Raw genomic sequence first — 17,240 nt, 5'->3', positions numbered from 1 at the left:
TTGAAGGTATGAGTTTCAATGTATGTGTAATATCTCTCATTTGAGTTTTAAGGTGTGTAATTTCAAGCTTTAAGTTTTAATTTCAGTGTAATTGAAAGATTTTGGTTTTTGATGATGCATATTGGTGTGTAATTTGACCTTTAAAGCTTTAACGTAAGTGTAATTTGAGGTTTTAAGTTTTGTGTAATTGGAAGTTTTTTATTTTTTAGAGGAATTTTGGTGTAAGATTTTGATGGCAAATTTTTGCGTACAATTTTTTGAAATTTTGATGTCTGAATTTGAGTCGTGCACTTGCCCCGACCGAGTCAATCAGGCTCCAAATTTGATCAGGCTTCCCTAAGACGGGTTGGCCTCTTGCCATGAGTTGGTTGGCCTCCTTATTTGAGTCGAGCTCCTGCCCTAAGACGGTCGGGCTCCTGGTAACAGAGGCTAACAATGAGTCGAGCTCTTGTCCTGAGTCGGTCAAGCTCCTGGTTACAGAGGTTGTTTGAGAGTCGAGCTCCTTGTGATGTGACAGAGGTTGTCAGAGTCAGGCTTCTAGTGATAGAGGCTATCAACTATTTTGATGGTGTGCTTTTTCTTTATCCAGATCAGACGGTGCAAATCGCATGCACCCTTAGCTATGCGCCCTACACCACCGTTGATGGCCGCGAGCGATTCCCTCGCCATGCTTCTTCGGTTAGAGACAAGCATGCATACATACATACATACATACATACATACAAATGCAATCTCTCCCTGTGTATGTCTTTGTCTGTCTTTGTAGTACATATATACATATACACATAGATTGACATTTTCACATTCATGGGGATTGCCCCACGAATCCATACGAATAGGAATACGAATGCATGTAAATGTATTCGTTTTTTTTTTAATAAAAAATAAAAAACTGTTTTTTTCCTGTGAGGGAGTGAACGAACAACAAGCAGCAAGTGAGGAAGCCTCACCCTACTCCCTCCCTCTACGTGCTGCCCTCGCTTCCCTCTGCATATTGTTCTCGGTCAGAAAAGTAGGGTTTCGGCTGAAAACCCTAATTTATGTCATAGTCCTAATTTCGACAATATTTCTTTCTTTTGAGCCCGCGTCTATGACTCTCTCTCATGATCTATTCTAATCCTACATCATGTTCTCAGCCCCAAACTCAAGCTTTCACTAAAACCCTAAGTTTAGCTAAGTTTAGTAGAAGCCCTAATTAATTAACTAATATTTTTCAATTAATTAATTAATTTTTTAATGAATTAAGATATGTATACAGTATTAGTAAATTAATTAATGTATTAGTGAGTCAATTAATGTTTAAGTGAGTTAATTAATTATGATATTAGTGAATCAATTAATGTTTAAGTGAATTAATTAATTATGATATTAGCGAATCATTTAATGTTTTAAGTGAATTAATTAATTATGATATTAGGGAATCAATTAATGTTTAAGTGAATTAATTATGATATTAGCGAATCATTTAATGTTTTAAGTGAATTAATTAATTATGATATTAGTGAATCAATTAATGTTTAAGTGAATTAATTAATTATGATATTAGTGAGTTAATTAATTATTGATGTATATGTGTATATACATATATGAGTGATATTTGTGTGTGTATACACATGTATGTATGTGTGTATATGTATATATGATATATGTATGTATGTATACGTATATATCATATATGTATGTGTGTATATATACATATGTCATATATGTATGTGTGTACATGTATATGTAAACGAATGGTTTTATAATATTCTTGGGGCCGTTTTATATTCTCAAATAGCGCGCGAATAGTACGGATGTCGAATACCACGAATATTACTACAACGAATATTACGCATGGCTCAATCTATGCATATACATATGTATAGAGGCTGTCGGCCGGCCAACATTTGTATAGAAACAGGGCAGGGCCGGGCTTTTCTTTAATTTTCTTTTTTATTGCTGCCCAATGTTATGTTTTTGCGAAGCATGAGGATCCCTTCAGCTGCTGCTGCTAGCGAAGGCTTCCATCCTGTCCGTCTTCGTGCTTTCATCGTCGCTGCCACTCTGACTGTCTTCACAAGCTCACAGGTAGATTTGTTTCCTTCCTTCTACCCTTCTTCTTCTTCTTTTATGTCCTCCTAGTTTCATCTTGCTCTCTGTTTTCATAAATTGAGAAATGTTTCAGCTATTTTTGTTTGGAGACAATTCTTTAAGTTAAGAACTACATACTCCTGATGCCATTGCAATCACATCCCCTATGGCGGAGAATGATAATCAAGACCTCATCACACTATTATTGCAACCGATGAATCACTTGTTTACAGAAATAGGAACATTGATATGAAGCTAATACATTGGCAAACATACTGAAAGATGGGTAATTCTTAGGATAGTCATGGGTCTAAGATCGAGGTAAATCTTCTGCCTACCAAGCAACGTAGAAAAGGGTGGTTGATGCAAGAGGCACCGATACAATGGTGATATTTTTGAGCAACATAGATCAACTCAAAAACAATCCGATGATCGTTGTTAAATCCCTCCAACCCCCAAAATCAACCTTTTACAGTTTCCCTAGAAATAACTGTATATAGATTATGTAGAAATTAGTTATTAGAGGAAGAAGAAGTTAGAACTATAAATGAGGTGCTGTGTTTTAGATATAGCATTTCAGCTCTTTTAGCCATGTCATCTTTCAGCTAACTTAAGTGTGTTTCATAGTGACACAGATTCTTGTGCAACATTCCTTTTCTCCCTTTTAAGTTTATGCACACATTTCGCTGATGTGTAATTTAAAGCATGTGATACAAAGTTCCTTTTCTCTTCCATTTCTCTTCTGTTAGTTGGATTCTTTATCTGTAGTAGCATGTTTTTTTCTGGCTTTTGACTATGCAAACATTTTGTATTTATAGTGTCTAATTCCACGTCTGATGCAATGTCTTTATTACGTTTCAATGATGCATTACATTTATCTTTTTAACATCTGGTTCCAACATTTGATAAAATGCCTTTTCTCTTATTTTTGATGATTTATTCTGAATATGATGCAACGGCTCTTCTCTCTTTCTGTTTTGGGTCTAAATACATTGATGCCACTCTCTTCAGGAAAAGTGTATGGAAGTGTGGGAGTTTGTGAATCCGATTATTGAAATAATTGGGGGTCTGATAACTCCACTTTGTTCTCTTTAAAGAAGCTAATATAATTTATGTTTTCTTTGATCTTTGCTCATATGCAAAGAGAAAGAAAGGACAGGAAAACAGAAAATGTTCAGCAGCCAATGAGAAAATCATTATTGTAAATATGCATGATTACAAAATAAAAGTCGTAGGTTTCCTAAAGATCCATGATATTGATCTTAATGCATGAGACGACTTTATAATTGGTAATGATTCTTGAGTTGATTTTACAAGTGTAAGTTCATAACTACTGTGTATGGGATGACTGGCGGCGAGGGGAGGTGGTGCCTAATTTGGTGTGGTAGAGCAAGGCAGTGATGAACCTTACTGATCGCATCTGGCTGTCCTCTGGCGTATAGGGCATGGTCTGGAATGATCCCATGATTGGATGCTGGTATAACCCATGAGCCTTGTAATCTAGAGAGAGGCAGATATCCCCTGATCAGGATTATTGTAGGCAAGCATTCTCTACCATAAATTGTATCTTTGTTTTATGTTGTACCATCGGTGAGGTAAAGGAATAGAATAATAAGTAGCATCAGAGAAGAACAATGAGAGTATGCATGCACTAAAACTTGGTATATAACTCATGAATTTGGGACGGGGCTTGTATAGACTGTAAGGTGGAGCTCATTCTGAATGTTCATGTTCCTTACAGGAGTGTTCACACCCCATTTTACATTACTCGCTTTCTAAGACGAGAGCAATTAGTAATTAAATATTAGAATTAGGGGAGCACGTTTCCTAATTATTGTAAATTAATCCTGGACATATATTCTTTTATGATGTAATGATGTACTTTATCTTAAAGTTAAAGTGATTTAGAGATATCTTTCACCAAGTAAATACAGATCATTCTGAAAATGAGCTGCCATACTTTTTTAATTTCTGAAACAGTCTAATATCACATGGTTTAAAATTTCCATAAAAATTGGAATTGTAAGATGTAAGATATAACTTCTCTTTTTACAGCTTATAGGGATCGTTTGGTAAGAGTTTCACATCTTCTGCAAAAAAATACCATTTGAAGGCTTGAAAGCCTAAAGAAAAATCAGTCAAGTAGTGAGAAACCAAGTGTGGTAAATATTGATTAGTTATTATTGCTGCACATTAAAAAGAATGAGAACCCATTGCTGTGTAAAGGATGGAGAATAACTCATTGATATGTTTACAAATAAATTAAACATTATGAAGGTGGCTAATCACATCATTAACACTATCATCAATCTTAGTTAAACTTAATTTGATAATTAATCGTATTTAGAGAGCAAGAAAAGTGACTCAATATTGTGTTCAAAGCTACCCCCCTAACATGTAGGACAATCCCACGCAAGATTGTTAATGAATGTTTTGATAGTCCCTGAAAATATATAAGATTGCCCATCCATTTTTGTTTATGATAAACATGTTTGATCTTTGTCCTAATATAATTGCTTACTGCTTAACAAATAATTAAAATACAGACGGATAATCCTTTGAATACTTACACATCCAGACTGCCTGAGATATAATCCCATCAACTAATGGCATGCCATAATTCAAACTGTAACTCTATTTTGAAGCTGGGTCTCAAACTGTGCTAACATTTTGAATGTCTTTTGATTTTAATGGTGTATGTTAATTCAGGCCACATCAAGGTTCCACGGGCTCATATTTACAGTTGGCATAGTGAAATAATACGTTTTGACACAAATTTTGGATATGTGCATACCTGCCAGTGCCACTTACCTTTACACACTGTTGTAGGGAATTTTGACAACTCTATCCCAAACTGAAGGAAGGTATCTTTATGACTCTGGAACTGTACCCTTCTTTGCTGAATTACTGAAAGTAAGCATTCAATTTTTTGAGAAATTGTGTTTAAAAATTAGTGCCGGAAATCCTTAATCATGATTTTTTTTGCAGCTGGTAGTCAGTTTGCTGTTTCTATTAAGAGACAAGAGCATCGGTGATGTCATTGATATGATAGACTGGAAAAATCTTCGGCTATACCCAGTTCCATCTCTCATCTACCTCATTCATAACAATGTGCAGTTTGGGACATTGATATATGTTGATACATCAACTTATCAAATAATGGGGAACTTGAAGATAGTGACAACTGGTATACTCTTCAGGTGCTTTCATTAGTTAACTTTATTTTTTCATTTTAGCAATGACTGCTCTTTTTGTAGATTGATCAATGCCATGATATTTACTGCAGCGGTCATTTGCGTGTTCTTTTTACATTTGTTGATATGTACTTTCATAGTTTTCTAAAAGTTTCCAGTGGGAGTCTCTTGGTAGCTCAATATCCTCCATATATAGCTTGGTCTTCGGTGTTTCCTATATGGAAATGGTATAATATTTAGGAGGCGTATCTATGCCATATTATTGTATTAATAAATCATGTTTATGTACTGCAGTTGTCATTTTCATGTTCTATTTACATTTGTAGTTTCTTAAGTGCTAGCCTCATGGTAACTCAATTTCGATCATGTATGGTAGGTGTCCTTTGCTTGATATTGTAGTCTTTCAGTAGGGATTTTTATCTATACCATGTCATTATATTCTTAGTTGATTCTAGAAATTCCAGGAGACTAGAATTCCCCTGAACAATGCACAAAGTTTAACGTACATTTTGTTATTTCCTTATTGCTAACAATAACCAAGAGCCCAAACCCTAAAGAAACTGCCTATCGTTAGACTTATTTTGGAAACATAACCATTGTAAACTGATATGCAACCATGTACTTGTTCAATCACCTGTGCTCCCTTTCAATGGGAGAAGATTTTACTCTACAAATCAAACTATAAGCATGCATTTATGCTGATAGAGAGTGAGGGATAATGTGGTTTGAAGGTTGTTTCTGAAGAGAAGGCTGTCATACCTTCAATGGATGGCTATCATATTGCTGACAGTTGGCACCACCACAAGTCAGGTAATTATTGTATGAAAACATTACAAAATATTCTATAATCAGATGGAAACTAACTAAAGCCAGTCTTCAGATAAAAGGATGCGGTGAATCAAACTGTGGAAGTTTGTTCTCAGCTCGAATTGAGGGATACCTTTTTGGAATTTTATCTGCCTTTCTTTCAGCATTGGCAGGTGTTTACACCGAATATTTGATGAAGAAAAGTAATGAAATGCTTTACTGGCAGAATGCTCAGCTTTATGCGTGAGTACTTTATGTTGTAGGAAGATTTCTGTGTTGAATGAAAGATGTTTCTGGATTCTCCATGATAAATTTCTTTCTTGGTTCCTTTATACAGGTTTGGTGTTCTGTTTAACTTTTTAAGATTAGTGGTTGAAGGTGGTTGGCAGAAGATTCCAAGATTGGTGGATGGGTATGATGTTGTAACATGGCTGGTTGTTCTCAACTTGGGCTGTTCTGGTTTGCTTGTGTCATGGATTATGAAGTATGCAGACAACATTGTCAAGGTATGTGAATGCTTCAAAGGATTTAATGTAATTTGGTTTGGTCAACCAATAAATGAGAATCTTTGAAGTAATATTTCCATAGCTCTATAGTCTCTAAGATCAATTTTTTTATTTATCAGACTAATCAGTTATTTTATTGTTGCTTTAAAATAACCTTTCCTGTTCGCATGTACGTAAATGAATGATACTGCTGCATGAATGAAAATCAGGTTTATGCCACATCTATGGCAATGCTGCTCACTATGATTGTATCCATCTTCCTATTCAATTTCAAGCCATCATTACAGGTGACAATTCTCTTGTATATTTTCAGGGGTTAAATAAGATTTATGGAAATCTGCATTTACAATTGTGACTCTGAATGTATATTTTGTGTTTTGAGCAGCTTTTCTTGGGGATATTAATATGCATTATGTCCTTACAAATGTATTTCACACCACCACATATGTTGGTGGAGCCACCACAGAAAGATACACATTCTGGTCTGACTGTTGTGACCCTTGAAAAAACTTCTACAAGTAAATAACAAATTTATGTAATGTCCATTTGAAGTTTTAAATATTTGTTGGAGATTGTATACAACCACCTCTCACATCACCTTAATGACAACTGATGGAATCAAGAACTAATGGAAGGCTTTTGTTTCAAAGTTCTCCCCTAAACAGAGCATTATTGAATGTTTCTAAAGTTATTGTAATCTGCTGGATTAACAGTTGCAAAGAATTATCCTATCAAAGGGAAAATGCTTCATTTTGAGAAACGGCATTTTCATTAGCAATGTACTATTAATTCATGTTTCAGTTCCATGTTTCACCGAGACCTCTGCTTGTGGAAATGAAATGTTTGCTTAGAAGTTAATGGAAGTTTAGAGGCGTAGAAAGCTAAGATGTTTGGATACAATTAAAACACTCGTAGCATCTTGCTTCAGGTGAAAAGGGATGTGGAGACTTCCATATTCTCCTTGTTGAAGTTCAGATTCCTTGCTTGCTTGTGGAAATACATAAAACACTCCAATAAAAATAAAATTCACAGTAAATCAAAGAAAATAAATGCCAGTGGTGTATTAGAAATACTTATACTACACCCACGAGGTTTGTTATCACTTTAATTTGGAATCAAGATAACCAATTATAGTATGAATTCTAGTGTCATCTTATCTCTAAACTCATATGCCATCTTCTCACGGACAATTATATCATTCAGTTGCTTGATTCTTGCATCATCTAACTTGATATTCTCACCATGTGAACAATGTGCAACAACTATTAGATCCATTTAGATCCTAGGGTCCTCAAGAAGATGTTGCACAGTGATCCTTCAATGAAAAAGACTCCCAACACTTCACCCTTCCATTCAAAATGAGATCTCAAGTTAATTGGTGCTCATACATGTCTAGACTCTCATACCATCTTCTCATGTACTACCATGTCATTCACTTGCTTGGACTCTTTGATGGTACAACTCAATCTTTTCATCGCCTTGTGAATATTATTCAAGCTGAACAATTCAAAATAGGTTTTAATCTACTAAAATGTTAGGGCCTTTATGAAGAGCTCCACACAATTGACATTGGATGGACAACTCCAACTTTACCTCTTCATTCCAAATGGTCTCTCAAATTGTCTACTCCACTCATGGAACAAATTTATTGTAATACTAATGCAATTCAAGCTATCACATCCTATCCATGTCGATGTATTGCTTCAAGTTCTACATAGCACACCACTTTGTACTCTACATCCACTTCTTCGAACTCACTCACACAAGTTAGGTGTGGAAGTACCATCATGGCATCATCATAGAAGTATGAAGATATGCAAGGTATGCAATGAAGAACTAGTGGCGGATGAATGTCAGTTGCTTATCAAATGCTCGACTTATAAGGTAATGATGGCTTGTTAGAGAGGCATGCTAATGTAAGTCTCATGGTCAAATGTTCATCAAGGACGATCACATATCTGCATGCATTATTTTCACATAGAGAATTTTTACTACAAAGTAGTAACCCCTTTCTTAGGAAGGAGTCACATACAAGATGATATGTTGATTCAATCCCATAGATCAAATTTGGCCTTCTCATGGATAATAGTTATCCCTTCGTGCGTGTTCTTGCCCATACAAAGCTTTCCCTAGCCACAAACCCTTGTTTTCTAAATTAGGTAGCTTAAAAGCTAATAACTACTCCTTTAGATAGCCATTCAAAAAAGCAACTTGATGTTCTAGTGTGTAGAATGATGTTCTAGTGTGCATAATGTTCCAAGATGTAAATACCATCATAACTTCTCGAATTCTACCAAGCTTAGCTTTGCTATTGGTGTGAAAGATACTCTTCTATAAACACACTTCACTCCACCAACATATCATCCTTGTATTAAAGTCTTCTAAGGTCACTTTTTTTTTTTATAAAAGTTTTTCTTCAATAGTATTAAAAACAAAATGCCCGAAGGCTACAACTTGAACCTAGCTACCAAGGAGGTTACAACTTTTCTTATACAATGATGTAAAATACTCCTAAGACCCAATATCGAACTTTGTAAAGGATGTTTACATTTGTTGATATTCAAGAAAGAGTTCATGGAAGTTGATATTGCCATTGAGGCTCTTGAGTTGACATTGTAAATAGGGGCACCTTTTTCCATAAGTGAAGAAGCTTTTTCCTTTTCTTGTTCACAGTATATGGGGAGCCCTGCATATTGTCATACTGGCCACGAACTACTACCAGCAAGTTCTCCCATATCTCAAACAACACATCTGAGAGATGAATGTCTACCGCATCATAAAGTCGGTTACATCGATATTTCCATAATGCCCATAACGTTATTGTGGTCACAGTTTTCCAAATTTGGACAGATCGCACCTGCTTTCGAAGTTGCTCCAATAACATTTTATCCAATTGATCCACTATATCCCAAGTTTGGTTGTCCATAATGTTCCCCAACACTAGACTCTCCATAGTTCATCGTCACCACAAATCTTGCATTGCCTCTACAAACCTTAATTCCATAACAATTCCAAGAATCACAACAATAAGTGCTAGGTTTATAGTATAATTCGCTACACACTTTAGTGGTGAGTACTCTATTTTGTTTCACCTTCTCCAACCTACCATTTGATCTTCCACCTATTGACTCAATCTATTGAATGGAGAGAGTCGATACACCTACGTTGGAGATGGCATTCCATCATAAGTTTTTTCAAAATTTGTGTAAAGTTCATTAGATCCTACAAATTACCAATATCCTTAAATCTTACCTCTTCATCTTGTTCCACCTTTCGTTAACTCCTAGTATCTAGATCTCGTGAATAAGTATCATTTTTTTCCCTATATATTACGCCCCTATTTTATGGGGGGTCCTTAAACCACACAAAAAATGCATTGTGAAACAATGTGGGACACAAATTATACTTATATTCCATTGTGAATACAAAAGCATACAATAGTCCCAAACTGGGACAAACAGAAATAAGAGTTGGGACTAACTCCAAGATGAGTCATGACTGAGTCGAGACAACTCCCAAACCAAGGAGAAGATAACAAACACTACATGCTCCGTAGAGCCAAAATGATGAATCAGAGAATGAGGGAATGGATCACAAATGAGGACTGATCCTCATTATATCGGCCAAGGGATGGTTGTTGGGACTAGCGATTAGTTGGCTAGTATGTTGGGGATACCCATTGGGACTTCTTTGTTCCAACCCAAGGTGGCACCTTTAGGATTAGGATTGGGATCAAGCTTCATGGTGAGTCCCAATCCAGTTTGGGACTATGTCCTAGTTGAGAGAGAACATGGACACCACCATATAGATCTTAGACTTCACATTGTATCAAAAAAGATGCAACAATTGCTATTGGCATCAAACTTTGCCATGCCTAACCTAGCATTTGCATAAGTGTGGCTGAAGGTCTCCCATGGATTCATCGGTTCAGCTCTCATGAAACTTAGTTGAGTATGATATAGACCATAGGGTTGTGTAGTGCCACTTCTTTGAGCACACATTAGGACATTTACTTAATGCTCTACTTCTAACATTACTCCATTCTAGAATCCTTTTGGCAATGCATACTTATCGAATAGATTTTCAAAGAAATTCTCCTCGATCAAACTAAACACACTTAACTTTATTCTCCACCAGCCACTGCCCCTTCATAAAACTTCCAAAAGCCATGCCCTTCTCTTTGAGTAAACATACCACATCATCTTTCCATAATCACATTACAAAAACAAGGATGATGCATCAAGCCCTTGTTACATAATCATTTCATAAAGGCCGACATGGAACAACATTTAGAGGAGACTTTGTAGGAAAAACTTTTGGTAATGCTCGATTCACATGCAAACTACACACTTTCGCAATACTTTGGCATTACCATATTGGGCATCAGAATCCAAAATCAATAAAAATGAAAGAAATACACGAAAGTTAATCGACGGAATTTACAACATTTGGAGTGCTTCATTGCCAATTACATGCCCCTTATTATTTTCAGCTTGGAACCAAGGGCTTCCATACAAATTGACGAGATCTCGAAGTGGGCAAGGCAATCCCTGTATCGCAGTCAAGAAAGGGGTGGTAAATTTAGGAATGATCAAACTCAAAACCCACCTCGGGTTGTACTTCAAGACCTTCATCCTCTAACCCCCAAATCAGAGTATATGTATATTGCTACAACATGCTTTAAGCCATGTCATACCAACCCTCCATCTAGTATGTATTGTTAACATGGTAACTACGCCATTTGATTCAAGCAATGAATACCTATATACCTCAATCTCTTCATATATCACGGTGCTGCTATGCACACACAAGCTCATTCACATTCCATCCCTCCAATCCTCTGTTCAAACAAGTTCATTTTCCAAGTCCATCGTCTCCTTCACACCAATCATTCGTTTAACTCCAAGTCATTGAGATTGGAGTAAGTCCATTAGGGACACTAGAAACATTACTTAGAAACACATACACAATTTGCACATGCACACATGTTAACTTACCAGGGCTGCTCTTTAACCAGACACTTCACAATATCACTAAATCAACAACATTCCTTTTAGTTGTAACCAAAACTGTCAAATGCTACAAATACATTGATGAAGTTGAGATCACAAGTAGTCCAACTTGGCAACAAAATTGGTGCTAGCTGTTGTTGTGTCTGAGCTGATTGATACTGAGTAAGAAAACTAAGCCACCACTAAATAGACAGAAAAACTAAAGCAGCCTGTGAGAACTAGGTATATATATTATATGTATATATCTTAAAGATGGGAAAAGGAAGTCAATGCCCGAACCACTACCCTTGCAATGTGGTACCAAAAACAAAACACCCAAAACTCTCATATGGAGTCAACTACTAGAGCATGTGAGCTGCCTACAAAACTCAAGCATCCTCTGTTAGAGCTTAATTACAAGCTTGTTATCGTATATGTATGATGTCAAATGATATATGTATATGTGTGAGTGTGAGTGAGTGGGTATGAGCACGCGCGCGCGTGTGTGTGTGTGTGTTACTTGAGTATTCCTGGGTGATTACCACATTGCAAGGGTGAAAAAGAGCTGTTGTGGTGCGTTCTTGACTTTCTCTCATTAGTAGTGCTCAAGGTTTGTTGCAGTGATGGATATTTTAACTATCTATCTATCTATATCTATGTCAAAAGGCTGTAAAACAAATCTAAGACGGTAAAGCCTACTGTCAAGTTGAGGGAAGACTCAACACTGCTCTGTCTGAGGAAATTTAAGAGAGACAGAATCAAGAACAATGTTGAGATCTCCCTCACACTTCAAAAAAAGGATAGGATGATTAGATTGGCCCTTCAGACGGACGAAAGATGGACTGTGGAGGACGGCTGTGGTGGGTCTTCAGTACACAAGTCTCCACCACTCATGTTAGCATTGCTGCTAGTGCTGCCTCGGAGAAGAGCTTTCTTTATATTGCTGACTGTGTTACAAACCAGAGTATTGACGGTACTGATCGATTCCAGGGTGAGCTTTGATTTGGGCAGGCTATTTACATGGATCTGGAATGCAACCGTGACCAACGATCCACCTGACGCAGATGAAGATGTATTATTACTGCTGTTACTCAAGCCAAGATGTTTGGTATCCATCTCTGTATCGTTTATTCTAGGGGGACCATCAGGCATTACTATGAAACCAGAGGGAACAGTGAGGAAATTAGGGCTTTCGGATGATCCTGTAGCAACCCCACTCATGGCGGCATCCATATATTGTATGTCCACCGGCGCATACACTAAGCTTGCCCCTGATGCATCACTACAGCACTCTTGAAAGATGAGGGTGCTCCCTGTGCTTTTCGTAGGCTGCATCCAAAAACCAACAAAAGCCACATTAGATGAGCATTTATGTATGTGGCATCGGACCAAATAACAATGCCACACCTTCCTAATTTACATTTTGGTTGGAAAGAAATGCCTCGCTGTTATTATTCTGTACATGTGAGTCTAGATGAGGTTAGGTGTAGTATAGCTCACCTTCATCAAAGACACGTAGTTTCCAGGGTCATGTCCTGTGGGCACATTCAGAAGCTCATCCATTGGGCCATTCACGGACAGCACATCCCACTGTTAATGCCATAAACATCATTCAAATCAGCCAGGATTTTATTGAAACCCCCCACTCCCCCAACTACACTATTAGTTGTAATTACTTCAAACTCTGATATGTCAAAGAGATTATGACTGCCTTCATCTATGTATTAATTAATACCTCCCTACGAGAAGTGGTGAGGAACTCAAAGACACGCTGAGGCGAAGCAGGTAACCAGATGGATGTGGCAGCACTCAATACAATCCCAGCTGCCGAATTAGAAGACAATTGATCGTACCCACCCTGGCTATTCATAGCATTGGAGGACCCAGGAGGCATCTGGTTCAGAGAGCTATACTCCCGGGTCATCACTCGCACTTCGTCTTCACCATTACAACTCCCCGAAAGGGTTGTCCATGTCGACGATGCACTCAGACTACTGCAGAGCTGAGCTGTCATCCTCTGGGCCAATTTCAACAAACCCATCTTGCTAGCCTCCTCTGAAATGATCATCAATAAATCATGGCACTACTGTTAGTAGTTGAGGAATTGAAATATATAACTCTTAGTCTAACACTATCCCTACCAAGGGAGCCCTTATATTATGATAACATGTAGTCACCTGATCCCACATGAGGAATCATTCCTTGATGTGGTGGCATAGTGCTTCCCATGAGTATAGATTGTCTTTCGCATTGCCTCTTTAGGGTTGACAGCCAACGATGAGCTCCGAAAGCCATACCACTTATCACCATCGGCCGATAAAGATGGTGGTATGCAGTATCATCGAACTCAGAGTGCTCCACCCAGCTCACCTGCAATCACAATACAGAAAAAGCAAATCAGGTTTATTCATCACCTACAGATTGGATTGGATCAATACAGACTTCAAGCAATCTTTAAATTTACCTTTGAGAATCCATTTGGTAGCTGTTGAATCAGGCATCCTGAAGGCCTTCTCCTATACCGATTCACAATAGATGGAGAGTCGCCTCGAAGGTTATCCACAGAAACATCTACTATCGCAGACATGCCATCAGCAAATGTCTTACAATAGCGGAGGAAATACAGCTGCCTTGTTGGAACCATGGGAGTAGGCACCTGAAGCTCTGCATACATCTGAGAAGATCATCCCACAGGGATTTTAATTAATAATGTCAGTGACTAATATCAGGCAGGCTTCACAAAATTTAATGGCAAATAAGCTGTGCAAACAATATATGTATGTACCAACTGTAACGCTCCATTTCGTGTTCCTGGTGAACCTGCAGAGATAACCTCACCAACATCACCCTTGCAGATGATGCATGGGAACATTTCCATCCATTTGTTCTGCAATAAACGCATTACAACAGAACGTTCAGATAATAAGCAGGTCCTGAATTATAAGACAATTCAGATTCTTACAAACAGAGAGCTTACCACATCGAAGAAGGAATCGACAATTGTCTGCGCATCAAGCATAACCATGCCAGCATCTCTTGTAGCTTCTGATCGATATCCATCTGGTTTTGGACCTATACCTCGTGGGAATTGATGAAGATACTCGACAAAATCTAATGTTTCTCTACGGCTAGAACCTTCGACAGACATGACCCATAGGGGATCACTAGCATGAACCATTTTGACAAACTCCTCCATAGCCACAACAGCGAGCTCAGAGATCAAACTTTTCTCTGTTGAGGTGAGAAAGCTCTGGCGATGATGATGATTGTCGGTGGAAGAATTGGGATTAAGGAGCAAATGCTGATCTGATCTGCCCGATGATAACCCACTCTGAAAGACAGAGCTCGACATTCCCATGTTATTGGCCGTAGGCACCATAGCCATATTGAAATTCAGAGGTAACTCGCTACTTATGTTGCTATTGACTGTAGGAAGAGCCTGGAAATATGGCAGTGTAGAGGAAGGCGGCGGATTGATGATGGGCGCAGAGAAGGAAGACTTGCCAGCACCATACATTCTCCCTCCTAAGGAGTACAATCTCTCGAGCTGCAGCAATCAGAGCGATTGTTAATAATAGATCAGAGTGATCCATCGCTTACAGCGAACGTAGAGGAAACAAGATATGAAGCACAATTATGTAGGCTTAAACTGATATGGCTGCGTATGTGAGATATACCTCTTCTCTCATTCGAGCATTCTCGAAACGTATCTGCTGTTCTTCGATAGACATGTCGATGGCCGTCGGACCACCTCCACATGTGGGACAGGACGCGTTCCGCAGAGCTTCGCGCATGGAGAAGTTCTCAGCCCTTAACCGCTCGTTCTCCTGCCTAAGCACGTTGTTCTCGTGCCGTTCTTGCTGGGCCTGGATGAGAGTAACAACAGACAAGCTTACGTGGTGTTACCATCTCTCTCTGCTCAAAGGGGCCCCAATCGCAAATTCCTTAATGGTTTTGTAATGTGTTCAATGAATTCAGTGGTTGCAGTGATGATCAGAGCAAACGAGCGAGCGGCGGGAGAATATCTTACCTTCATCTGCGTTCGGCGATTCTGGAACCAGAACTTCACCTGGCGCGTCGCTAGATTTAGACGGCGACTCAGGTCCTGCCTCTGTTTCTCGTCAGGATGAGGGCATTCCTTGAAGAACCTGAGGGCCACGTGCAGACAAACAGACAAACACGTCAACAACACAGGGCCTACAGGCTGAATATGGTGATTATAAACGATCGATTTGATTTGCAGAACCATGTTTTTTCTTAGTCTTACGATTCCAGCTCTTGAATGACGGAAGGAGCGTGGCGATGGTACCGCTTCTTGCTCGGACGGGCCTGGGCTTCTGCGTCTTGGAGCAGCTCATCGCCCGACCCTCCTCCTTCCAGGTTATCACTTCCAGAACGGCTCTCGTACTCTGTGTCGTTGTGAGCCGCCGATTGAGCCATGCTAGCTGTGTTACTATTATCCTTGGCTACAGCAGAAGCAAGACTGGACCCCATTTTCATCACGTTCATCTGCAGGTGATCGTGCATCTCTGCGGGGCTGCTCATCGTCCGGCTGCATGGATCGATGACGCGTCCACCTCCATCCACCATATTACCCATATGCGTCTGATTAAGACGACGCAGAAAGACAGCCAAATGTTAATATTAGAGAACGAACGACATGCAGATTATAGATAGATCTTCATATATAGGGATTAGAGATGGAATTATGTGATTACCAAAGCGAGGGAGAGGCCTGCAGAGGAAGGGTAGATATTCATGCCCCGATCCTGACGCGACAGGAAGCTCGGTGGTGATGGAAGCAGGCTATTATTAGTATTAGTAGTAGTAGGCCTGCTAGATGCTTCGTTGCTGCTACAGAAATTGCCACCGACGTTGTTGGATGTGGAAGGATCGGTGAGGAAGGCTTTGATACCATGAGAGTTGGTGGAGGAGCCAAAGCCAGTAGTACCACCAGAGCCTGCAAATCCGAATCCACCCAGCTTCATAGCGGCTGTAGATATGGAAGGACCGGAAGCTGCAGCAGCCGAGAACAGTACCATAAAAAGCGAGTGCGCAGAGATCAACAACAACAAAAACGCGGCGAATGGACGGACAAGCAGGGATTGGAGGTGGTTGTGGGAGATGAATAATTCTGCAGGGGCAGATAATGAAACTAGCAGTAATAAATAAATATGGCAAGGGCAAGGGCAATGGAGTCAGTAGTAGTGGTAGTAGTAGTGGTAGTAGTAGTAGTAGTAATAATAATAATAATAGTAGTAGCGAGAGGGTAAGGTGAAGGTGATAGATATATTACGCAAGCGGAAGGAAGGAAGGGTAAGAAAGAGGCGTGAGTAGCAGAGAGGGCGTGGGCAGCAAAAATTAGGGTTTGATAATGATGATCTGTGTTTTTTTTTATGCAAGCTCGCTCGCGCGCACGCAGCGATGGCGACCGCGGGGAGGGGGGGTTGCTTTGCTTACGAACGACAGACAGACAGACAGATAGATAGATAGATAGATAGAGGTATGATCATGATGATGATGATGATGATGGTGGCGAATGGATTGCATACACAAAAGGAGAGAGAAAGAGAGAGAGAGAGAAGTAGAATGTGAATGAATGAATGGGGGTGGTGGCGCACCCCCCCCCTAATAAATGCAGAAGAGAGAAAGAAAGAAAGAAGAAGGAA

General features: G+C 39.0%; 2 protein-coding genes across 2 annotated transcripts; one reads left to right on the top strand and one right to left on the bottom strand.

Moving 5' to 3' along the window:
- Positions 1-1,932: 1,932 nt before the first annotated feature.
- Positions 1,933-7,229, top strand: LOC147860226 (Nucleotide-sugar transporter family protein). Its single transcript, XM_087324891.1, has 8 exons — positions 1,933-2,070; positions 4,903-4,986; positions 5,062-5,273; positions 5,999-6,077; positions 6,148-6,317; positions 6,412-6,580; positions 6,790-6,867; positions 6,966-7,229. The coding sequence occupies exons 1-8, from the start codon at positions 1,954-1,956 to the stop codon at positions 7,104-7,106; spliced, it is 1,050 nt and encodes a 349-aa protein (XP_087181017.1). The 5' UTR covers positions 1,933-1,953; the 3' UTR covers positions 7,107-7,229.
- Positions 7,230-11,610: 4,381 nt separating this feature from the next.
- Positions 11,611-16,707, bottom strand: LOC147860225 (homeobox-leucine zipper protein PROTODERMAL FACTOR 2-like). Its single transcript, XM_087324440.1, has 11 exons — positions 16,290-16,707; positions 15,839-16,176; positions 15,602-15,719; positions 15,249-15,437; positions 14,549-15,118; positions 14,357-14,458; positions 14,036-14,245; positions 13,749-13,941; positions 13,307-13,626; positions 13,072-13,161; positions 11,611-12,900 (listed from the first exon to the last, which is right to left on the bottom strand). The coding sequence occupies exons 1-11, from the start codon at positions 16,611-16,613 to the stop codon at positions 12,394-12,396; spliced, it is 2,961 nt and encodes a 986-aa protein (XP_087180566.1). The 5' UTR covers positions 16,614-16,707; the 3' UTR covers positions 11,611-12,393.
- Positions 16,708-17,240: the final 533 nt, after the last annotated feature.

This window comes from Azolla caroliniana, unplaced genomic scaffold (assembly GCF_043228905.1).
Source record: "Azolla caroliniana isolate FFs.n. ecotype wild unplaced genomic scaffold, voAzoCaro1.0.p SCAF_9, whole genome shotgun sequence".
In the NCBI taxonomy this organism is placed as follows: Eukaryota; Viridiplantae; Streptophyta; class Polypodiopsida; order Salviniales; family Salviniaceae; genus Azolla; species Azolla caroliniana.
This window is presented reverse-complemented; position numbering and strand designations above follow the sequence as displayed.

What these genes read in the sequence shown, in the direction of transcription:
- LOC147860225 (XM_087324440.1), bottom strand. Translation starts at nt 16,613, where the DNA reads ATGGTACTGTTCTCGGCTGCTGCAGCTTCCGGTCCTTCCATATCTACA. An exon ending in GTCATTCAAGAGCTGGAATC is followed by an intron (nt 15,720 to 15,838) that starts GTAAGACTAAGA and finishes CGTGGCCCTCAG; the next exon opens with GTTCTTCAAGGAATGCCCTC. An exon ending in TCGATTCCTTCTTCGATGTG is followed by an intron (nt 14,459 to 14,548) that starts GTAAGCTCTCTG and finishes CGTTTATTGCAG; the next exon opens with AACAAATGGATGGAAATGTT.
- LOC147860226 (XM_087324891.1), top strand. Translation starts at nt 1,954, where the DNA reads ATGTTTTTGCGAAGCATGAGGATCCCTTCAGCTGCTGCTGCTAGCGAA. An exon ending in TCTTTGCTGAATTACTGAAA is followed by an intron (nt 4,987 to 5,061) that starts GTAAGCATTCAA and finishes TTTTTTTTGCAG; the next exon opens with CTGGTAGTCAGTTTGCTGTT. An exon ending in TTGGCACCACCACAAGTCAG is followed by an intron (nt 6,078 to 6,147) that starts GTAATTATTGTA and finishes GCCAGTCTTCAG; the next exon opens with ATAAAAGGATGCGGTGAATC.